The 10102-nt window shown below is 43.3% G+C and overlaps 1 protein-coding gene across 4 annotated transcripts in view; it reads right to left on the bottom strand.

Annotated features, from left to right (window-relative positions):
* The window catches only part of VRK2 (vaccinia related kinase 2), a 37321-nt gene that overhangs the window by 4984 nt on the left and 22235 nt on the right, over positions 1–10102 (bottom strand). For all 4 annotated transcript variants that reach the window (XM_008642028.2, XM_017745290.1, XM_017745292.1 and 1 more), the window contains exons 9-11: positions 4169–4289; positions 2298–2356; positions 933–1117 (exon numbers count right to left, since the gene is read on the bottom strand). In XM_008642028.2, the coding sequence (XP_008640250.1) occupies positions 933–1117; positions 2298–2356; positions 4169–4289 (365 nt within the window). The remainder of the gene's footprint in view (positions 1–932; positions 1118–2297; positions 2357–4168; positions 4290–10102) is intronic.

Below are 10102 nucleotides of genomic sequence, written 5' to 3' on the forward strand. Positions count from 1 at the left end.
AAAGCTCTGGTGCCAAGGTTTTGCTTCCAAAGAGCTAATTTATGACTAGAAGGATATTTTATGTCTTCAGTTGCAGCAGCTACAAAACTCAGCAAATCAGAACCATCTGTGCACTGATACTTGAATCACCATTCATCTCGCAGCCTATCAGTCACATTAGTTTGCATCCTGCATTCTTGGCTCACGTACACTTGTGATGGTCCAAAGTTCACCAGGAATATTAAAAATGGATGGGACCCTGACCCTGCCTTATTGCACACGCCCCAGAGCACCGCACGGGGCTGGTGCACATGGGGACTTTCATAGGAACAACAGGACTGACATTTCTCAGGAAAACTGCTAATTACCTCCCTCTCTGCTTAGGGAAGCTGGGCTTTATTAACTCAGAGCACTGGAGGAAAATAGCACAGGAGAGCTGTCACTTGGAAAATCCTGTGCCAGTGCACACCAGCAGCACAGCTAAAGCCACAGGAACATCTCCTCCACACTGGGGCTGCGGGAGGATAAAGGCAAATGACAAAGAACAGCCTGAAAGCAAGAAAATGAATTAAATGCTGTCACTAATAAAGGTAACTTTGCTTTTAATCTGGGACGAAGGAAAAACCTGGCATTCAGGCTTGTCTTCAAGATGTTAGTGAACAAAGTCCTTGACTTCCCCATTATCCTGAAAGTAAATCATTCTCCACAGACCTACTGCTTTGAAGTGAGAGCCTGTAGGTCAAAAGGACTCATGGCAGTTCTTCCTCCTTGAGGGCTGACATTCCACTTTTTAGCAAAGCCAGGGGAAACAGGAATTAACAAACATGGTGTATTTAAGGCAGAAGAACTGCTGTGTCAGTCTCATCTTGAGAGCTTTAACTATTTCCTCCTCTACAAAAGGAAAGGCAACAGGCAGGAGCTATTAGAAATAATCCCAGAGCTGTCCCACTCACTTTGGACACCTTAGCAGCGCAGTGATTCCGTGTGCACGCTGCTGCTGCGGAAAATTCCAGCGGGCCGTCGTAGCGCATCCCACTTGACTCCAGGCCATCCAGCAGGATTTTCTTCAGCACTTGATACTTCGGCTTCTCATCATAAGCTAAGCCAGAAACAGAGGCCAGAAACTTGGCTATTTCACCTGTAGAGCAGATTTGACTGTGAATTTCACTGAATGTAACCCCAGAAGTTCAGAAAGGATTTCATTCCAACACGGATGCCAATCCTCCGCTGCCAAACGAGACAACACAATTTCAGCTGAAGACACACTCAAAACACAGAACTGACAATGTCTTGTCTTTTTGGGAGGAGAAAAGGAAAAGACCGACTTGGATAAACAAGCCAGACCTTAAGTGCTCCATCTCGTTATGCTCATGCCCTAATTCCCACAGCACTGACAGCTATCCAAGGATAAAAATTAAAATATTTTATTGACAAGTATTGATAGTTCTCTGTAAAAGAGAAAAGTCTTTGATAGATTACAATATCCCTTTAAATATTAATTACTCTGAACAGTATTATTTTAATCTGCATAAATACTATACTGGGAATGCTTTGGAAAAACACTTTTTTTTTTTTTTTTAACTTCAAATGCTACTATTGTTTTTCTGATTGCATCCCAAAACAGTCCAACAGCAGCAACATTTTTCCATCAAGTGGTTCAAAAAACAGGGAAACCACTCAATGGGCAGGAATAATGCTAGTAGGAAAAACATATGGGGGGTTCAAACTTTTCTTTCAGTTGAAGACCCAAGTGTATCCTAAAACTGGAGTGCTACACCAGATATTAGCATCTGGTCAAATCCCAGCAGGAAAGATTTATTAAATATGTATACACATCATGAATAAATTTTGCCTAATACACAATGCATTCCAATAATTCCAATACAAAAGCACTAGGAAAATAAGGGAATAAATCAAAAATAGATACTGACCTTTGGTGTTTTCCCTGGGTTACTTTTGTATTTCAGGGAAGGAAGAAACAAGACAAGACAAAGTGTCCATCCATTTGCTTTTTTAAACTCTGAGCACCGAGCAATAAACCTTTGGTAGACAGTTGCTTACTATTTCCATACTAACAGCTACTTCTGTTTCCAAGATAGTCACTGCTTCCCAACACCTTGGATTACATATGGCCAAGATCCCTTCTGTCACTCCATGGGATACATCACAGACTGAGCAAGATTCTTTTTCTTTTTGAAGACTTTGTTAAATTTGTGTTACTTCCACTTCTCTTCTGCTCCCCCCACCCCGAGTCAGACATTGAACTGTGTTTAGGAACAGGCTGAAGAGCCATGGGGTACAAGTGCAAGTACACTTACTGCAGCTGCTTCCAGGAGAATCCCACCTCAGCACTGAATCTGGGAGCTCATCCATAAGTCTGAAACAACACCAGAGTGCAACAATTTAATGCAGCTTTGGAGCAGGTGATTCCTCATTTGGGATTTAGGAAGACAGCAAGTCTCAGTACCAAAGGGAGTAGACCTCCAGGATAGCTAATGATTCACAGGACTGCTTTTGAACCCAGATCTCCCCTCACCAGCTCCATTTTTAACTCTTTGCATGCTGCTGGTTTCATCAAGACCAGGCTGATACCTAAAACTGCACTTTAAGTTTTTCTTCACAGCTATTTTAAGCTTTCTACAAGGAAAAGCAAAAGCCCTTTAAGCAAAATGGTTTGTTCTGATTTCAGATTGATGATTCCCATTTCTAATTTGGAATTTAAGCAGTTCTGCTTTGCCTTCCCATCATTTAGCATGAGGTCCTCTCTGCCATGGAGCACAGGGCTGTCAAAATTACACCAGGCATGGCAGGGCCACAAGGGAACAGGGAGGTCACATCACCTAGAGTCCCACACGCTTCATTAGCGGCAGGGCCACAGGTGTAATTCCTGTCCATCCAGAAACAGGAACAGCAAAGAAGCTCAGGATCAATTCCTAAAAACAGGAAAAACACCAGCCCTCATCTTGGGCAGTCCAGCACCCACAGGAACCTGAAAATTAAGACAGTTAAGAGGAACAACCTGGACAAGATACCTAATTCCAGGAAAGTAATTTATTAGAGTAAGAGGATATTTCTGATGAGTGGAATCTGTGTAATTTTCTGTGCATTTCCTTGAAGCCTCTGTTTGCTCAGCATCCTGGAAACACGAGCCATCCAAGGGTTAATGGCGAGGGAGGAATCAGCAGAGCAGCTTGATTGATTAAATTGATTTCCCATTGAATTGTATAAGTGTTACCTTGCAGGGGGCTGTGTAATGATCAGAACTTCTACAGGAGAAATATTAAATGTAGCAGAGGGTGTCAATATTTCCAGCTGCACTCGGCCCCGTGCACAGGCTGCAGCCACCCTTCCCCCTGCCAGGAGCCGCTGCCCCACGGAACCTGAGCATTGATTTCCAGGGATCAGCCAGCCCCAGCGGGTACCTCTGGTGTGACTTGCCCTACTAAAAAGTTTGCTGCCTCCTGCACTTGTGAGGTTACTTCTGGGTAACTCCTCTGCTGTGCAGCCTGCTACAGGTACCACGTGCAATTAAATCCCCCAGTCTCAGCTGTGAGGGCAGAGGAAGCAAACACTGATCCACTGTTGCTTTAGTGAGCTCCAAGTAAGTCATGCTGAGAAAAAGGAAAGATTTTCACCAAGCTCCTTAGTGTTTTGGTATTTAATTGTTTGTAATGGCAGTAGGCTTATGTAACATTAAAAACCTACAGAAAAACATCTGAAAAACAGTATCGTATAGAAAGTTAAATAAATTGAGTGCACATGTGGAAAAACCTCCACGAGATGTTTGTACTACGGTCACTACAAAGCGCCCGTGCAGTTTAACGGAACCACACAACAACCTTCTGTATGTACACTAAGGCCTGTGCTAATTTACAAATGTTTTCTTTGAAAAAAAAGAGTATTGGAAAAATACACAGCAGACAAAATGCCTGTGTACTGTGCACTGGAATTCCTCCTCTCCACAGCAGCACAGACATAAACATGCAAAGGAGGGTAGACGTGCACATAAAGTTCCCATTTTAACTGCTTCCAACATCACTCTTAATTAAGGAAAATTGTTTTAGCTTTCTCCTAAGGTGCTGTTCTACAGCATGGAAAGCTGTGTTTCCCAGAGCTGGGAAATGGTGAGGATGCTGCAGGGTTCCAGGCTGGTGTGTCCATGTGGGGGAGGGGGGGGGTTTGTCCTTACTTTGTTTTCGCAGTCTGGACAGCTACAGGGTCCTTGAGGTTCTGCTCCCAGGGCAGCTTCCCACACAACCACTGCAGCATGCAGTAGCCAAGGATCTCAAGGTCACCTCGTCTGGATGGGGCTAAAATGTGGGAAAGGGGGAGGGGGAAAGAAAAAAAAATACAATTAAGAATAGGAACCTCTTCTTAGGAAATAGAAAAGACTTTGATTGAACTGGTGCTGATGAAATATGAAGAAGCCAAATGGGCAAAGTGTTTTGTTTGTTCAGCTGTATTAGACCTGAACCGCCCCGGCATTTGGCCACAGGCCACAGACAGGCAGTGACTTGTTCCTGCTCAAGTGAGGGTCAGCTTCCTCACCTCCTCCAACTCCATCCTTCCTCAGTCTGGCCTGTCACATGGACTTGATCCCCATGGCCTCTGACATGATCCAGACAGCCCATAACTGAGTACCAACACTTTCTCAAAGAGCCAAGCAGTAAAACAAAGAAATAAATGTCTGCTGCTAAATTGCTAACACATGTTCCAGGAAGTCCATGGGGTCCACATTGGTCATGCAGGGACTCTGTGAGAGCAGACTAAACACTGATGGCCTTTCCTGTTCTCCCGCAGAGCCGTTTGAACTCGGATGCTGGGACAAAACTGCCATCTAGTGTGCACTGCCTCACCAGAGCCTGCTCCCGGCTCCAGCCGTTTCTGTGGAGCTGTGCACAACCCAAAATACACTCGCTCTTTAGCAAAGTCCCGGGTAAACTGCCCACTGCAAAAAGGAAGTTATTTCAGGAACACCTTACTCTTGCTCTGCACACTGCAGGCAGAACACAAATACAGGAGACAAAATTAAATCAAAAATTAACCCCATCCCCGAGCATCATCTACACAGAGAAACTGAAGCTAACCTATAGATTGGCTTTTCCTAGAGAAAGAGGGAGGGGAAAAGTGCAATACCAACAGGATTGCTATTGCTTGCTGCTACCCAGAGGAAACCACACTTGCTAAAACTGAACAAGCAGGAGCACTGCAGGATTTCTTTGACTTCCAGCCTACAAGTTTGCACGTCAAAACCACATGGAATCTGCAAAACCAGAAACTGTTTGTTGTGATTAAAGACAGACAGACGTAGAAGTTAAATTTATGCTTTTCCAAAATTAATTTTTGCTTTCCAGGAAGGAAAGAAGAGTTCAGACTTGCTTGGCACTTTTTATCCAGCATAAAGACCAGTAGCTGAGCACTGTGCTGTTAATCCTGCTGTAAACAGATATCCTATTTTATGGGCCCTCATTAAATAAATTCCAGAAAGTCACTCAGCAAACTTATCTTTTAATTTAAGAAGTCATCTGCTAAAAGCCACGGTGCCAACACATCATAACTGTTGCTTGTTCCTGTACACACATTACTGTAAAAGCAGCCGATTAGTTTTTATACATTCCCTATCTTAACTGCTCTTAGGCTCGGGATTATTAAAGGCCCCTGGATCCAACACCGCTGCGCTGTCCCTCGGGCGTCGTTTATTTTCCGCCCTGGATTCAGCAACGTCCTAATGCAAGACTTGGCTCCCATATTAAAATAAAAACACAATCTCCACCACTTGCTGTTCTGTAGTGATTTCTCTGGCCATAAATCTCCCGGTAACTGTGGAACAATTCCATTCACACACATGTGTTCACAACTCCTTTTTCCATTATGGCAATTCCAGATTAGATCCATGTAAACCAGCGTTTTTGACTGCAGATCCTCCAATTTTCACAACGCCTTCCTGGCACCTGTTTGTGTGAGAGAGGCTACAGAAAGTGGCCTTTTGAGGAAAATTGTCAGAATTCCAATGGACAGCTTTTTTCCGGGGGGGATTCATTGATGTGCATCTATAAGTAACAGCAAACCAATCAGATTTCAGAAGTTACCCCAAGATAAGTCATTTTCTGTCAAAACAGACCCAGAGATCAAAGGTTTTTCACAGTTTGGCCATGACTAATGACCTTCCCTCTCACCTGCAGCTCTTGCAGCCACTTCCTGACTAATCCTGGGACAAAGCCATGACAAACCAGGAGCCTTGGCTGACACCTGCCCAAAGCCACAGCGGGCACAGGGACAAAAAGGTACATGGAGCTAAAGCACCCCTGCCCAGCAGTAACAGGAAATGTTTCACAGGACACAGTAACTCCCCTATCCCTTCATCTCCCAGGTCACCACAAGTGCTGCTAAATACAGACTTTTACCTGGGTTTCTGTAGAACCACACGACAATCTCCGTGTTTGATCCTTTGGCTGTACTTGCTTATTTCTCTCTGCTCCATGTAAGCTAAATCCCTCAACTTTTTAAATCCTTTAGATTCTTGTTACAAAGTATTTGATTAATCTTTAATGAGTTAGTATTGTCCATGGACAATGGAATTATTAGATTTTCATGCCAAATAGAGCACTAATAGAAACATTTCAATGATATGTTTACTTGCAAAAATAAATCTGCTCACACAATTGAAGATTACAGGAATTCTTGATAAACATCAACGGCGAGAAATCAATCTGCTTTCACTTTAAATACGACAGCCGGGTGAAAACAAAACAATTCTGCTTGATAACTTGTCACAGTTACAAGAGTGCACACTCCAACCAGTACTTATTTAAATCAAATCCTTACTTCTCTCCTAAAAATCTTTCTGGTTCTTATTTTTCTTTTTTAATAGATGTTTGATTTCTGCTTTTCAACTCACAGGATTTTTTTACTATTATTTTAGTCTCATATAAAGTAGTATTTAATGGGAACACATTGGTGATGTTTTATTTCACAATATCTTTAATTTTTTTAATTTGGAGATTTAAGGCCTGAGTCTGTTCTCAGTCCTGCCAAGATAAATCAGGAACAACTCCACTGAAATTGATGAACTCACAAGCACATCAATGAAATCAGAGTTTTAAATATACCACAAACATACTCAACATGCAGGCACAGGGTCCAATAACTCAGAATAACCGAAGCAATTCACCTGAGGAGAAAATAGGTGATGTATCTCCGTACACTGGATTTGGCAGCTATCTCAACTCTAATTTATATTCAGATTATTATTTCCAAATAGATCAGCGATATCACAACAGCCACAATATACTCTCAAAACTCCACTGCTCCCAAGAACTCCTCTGAAACTGAAGTAAAAATAGGAGTTTTCTCTATGGCCTCTGTTGAGCTGATTTTCTCCAGCCTTTTGTAAAGATCTAACAAGTGACAGATTAAATATTCTCTTATTTTTAATTAGCACTGTTACATGATAATTTCACTATTGGTGATTTTTTGGATTAGAAGCTTTTCACAAACAGGAGCATTTTGGTTGCTCATATTGCATGGACATGCAGTGGCACCTCCAACTCTCGCTGGCATTACAGAACATGAATTCCCAGTAACTCACAAATAGAACTCACACCACAGCAGTAATCCAAAAGCCCATATAGGAAAGGAGGGTTAACATGACCATGGGGAAATACAATTATGACAAAAATGTATCATCACAAAGTGATATAACTTAATTCAAGGCTGAGATGATTAAAAACCAGACAAATACAAGACTTGCCAACAATCAGTGCTTCTATTAGGGGTAGGAGAAGTGAAAAGACAAAAAAAGGAAAACCCAAACTGAAACAAGCAGATAATGAAGTATTGCTTTCCCCAGGTCCCCGTCAGTCTGAGGAGCTCCCTGCAGCAGGACAACGACCAACGGAATAGAGTGAGGCTCCAGGGAAAAGGTAACAGAAGTACATTAAATTTATGATACAGTTTAGTGCTTGGAGGTCATTCCACAGAGTTATCCAGCCTCAGACAGGGCAAATTCCAGCCAGGAACCACCTCCTCTCATGCCCAGCCCTGCACCATCAGCTTGGCACATTGCTCAAGTACTCCCTGACAATAACCACCAACTCGGAATGCTGGAAAGAAAAATCCATGGCACCACCACAGCTGGAGTACAGCTCTTCCAGAGAACTCAGTCTGTGACATGGCAGAGAGGGACACTTCCTGTGCCAGCCACGGTCTCTCTCCAAACTGGGATCCTACAGATACACACTTGATGGGTTGAACAGCTCATGGGCATGGAACACACAGCAGAGCTGCCAGGAGGGAACAATCAGGACTGGTGGAATGGCATGTGCTGAAAGGAAGAGGGCTGGGGTCCTGATCTGGTGGGGACAAGTTTATGCAGTGGGAAGGTTGGAAGGTGCAAGGGAACTTCACCACAAGATGTGGGTGGGAGATAAAATGGTGGTGGCAGGAGATGCCGGTACCTGGTGGGAAGCAAAAGGTTCCAAGCTTGCAGTAAGGAGAACGTGTGGCAGGAGAGTGGGGACAGGAAGTTTTACTCTTCTTTCATATCTGTGTGGCAGAAAAAAAGAATCAAAAAGGTAAGGGCCTTATAATAAGTAGGGGTGGGCAAGCAGCTGAGATTCACTGCCTTTCTGAACGCCTGGTGTAGAGAACAACAGCCAAAATTAAACAGCCCATTCCCAGGCACAGTCCTCAGTTGTGACAAAGTTGTAAATGCTCCTCATCTTATTCTTGCTGCTTCTGGACATACCTGGCAGGACAGAATAAGCTTCCAGAGGTGGCTGTAGGAGCCTATCCAATCTTTTCCTTGCTAGTGACTCTTCTTTCACTTATAACCACTTCCTGCTCCCTCTTCTGCTGGGCACACATTTCTAATCCAACTCTCAGGAACTAAACCATCTTTTTATTTATGTCCCATTACAAAGTTCCACCCATTTTTTGCCACACTAGTTATATTTTCCTTTTATTATTTAGGATTTACAGTTTGTCCTGTACACAGTCTTTGGGAAACACATATCAAACTACAGCAGATCAATAATTCATTTGACCGACAAAAAAGAGAAAAAAAATCCTGCAGGCTCCCTCTGAATCCTAACTATGCATGGGCAGATGCCAAATCAACCTCTTGATCCAGAGGCACTCAGAGCTCTGTTCTCTGGAAGCAGGCTCCCAAAGAATGTGTTTCCAGGCATAGGTGTTTATATTCCTGCACATCCTTCCTCACAAAATGAACCCTGCACATATTTTACTCAACAGAACAGGAAAAATGGCCAAGCACTGAGCTGTGTTTTTAATACCACAGACCAGCTGTCAGAGCAGCGGGGAAAACCAGCACAAGGGCTGCAGGGCCTTCCCTGCCGTCAGCCCAACGCTGGCGTTGCCCTGGACAAACCCAGTGTCCCAGCGTTCTGACAGAGCTCACGGAGCACACACGTGCACTAACCCCGTGTGAGGGGCACAGAGATGCCTGTCCAAAGTCCCCACTCCTGTGGAAAGCAGCATTTACTACTCCAGGTGTAGATATCAGTCCTACACGGACTTCAGTGGGGCCTCCACTGATGCAAGAGATGGCAACACTGCTCGGAGTTACTGTGGAACGCTGGGAGAAGGGACAGGACTCATCTTGGAATCGATGGCAAACACAAATATATGCTGGAGGGAATTCAGCATAGACAGTTCATACTCTTATGCTCATCAATGATAGCAAATTAAAACTGGGCTAACGCACTCAGTGCACAGGACTGGAGTATTTAAAAGAACCTCAATATGTTAAGTGCAGTAAATCTCCAGAGAAATTAGGTATTGACTGCATGCCTCACTGAGGAGAAAATCTACAAAAATCCATAGGAGGCACTGATCCAAATATTACTTTTTAACACTAACTATGTAACAATTTTTTGAACGTACACTGAGTACAGATATAATTCTCTTTAATTATCAATCAACAAACCAAAATGCAGTACTGTTTATGCAGGCTGGTCTTTAAAAGTGAATACAGTGAGCACACTCCAATGCGACACTAAAACCAATGACGCAGTTGTGCCCTGTGAAATTTGCATCAAAATAAAAAGGGTTTCAATTTCAAATACCCACATGCTGGTTGGGATGGGATCCTGCCACAAACCCA

This window comes from Corvus brachyrhynchos, unplaced genomic scaffold (assembly GCF_000691975.1).
Source record: "Corvus brachyrhynchos isolate BGI_N302 unplaced genomic scaffold, ASM69197v1 scaffold69, whole genome shotgun sequence".
In the NCBI taxonomy this organism is placed as follows: domain Eukaryota; kingdom Metazoa; phylum Chordata; class Aves; order Passeriformes; family Corvidae; genus Corvus; species Corvus brachyrhynchos.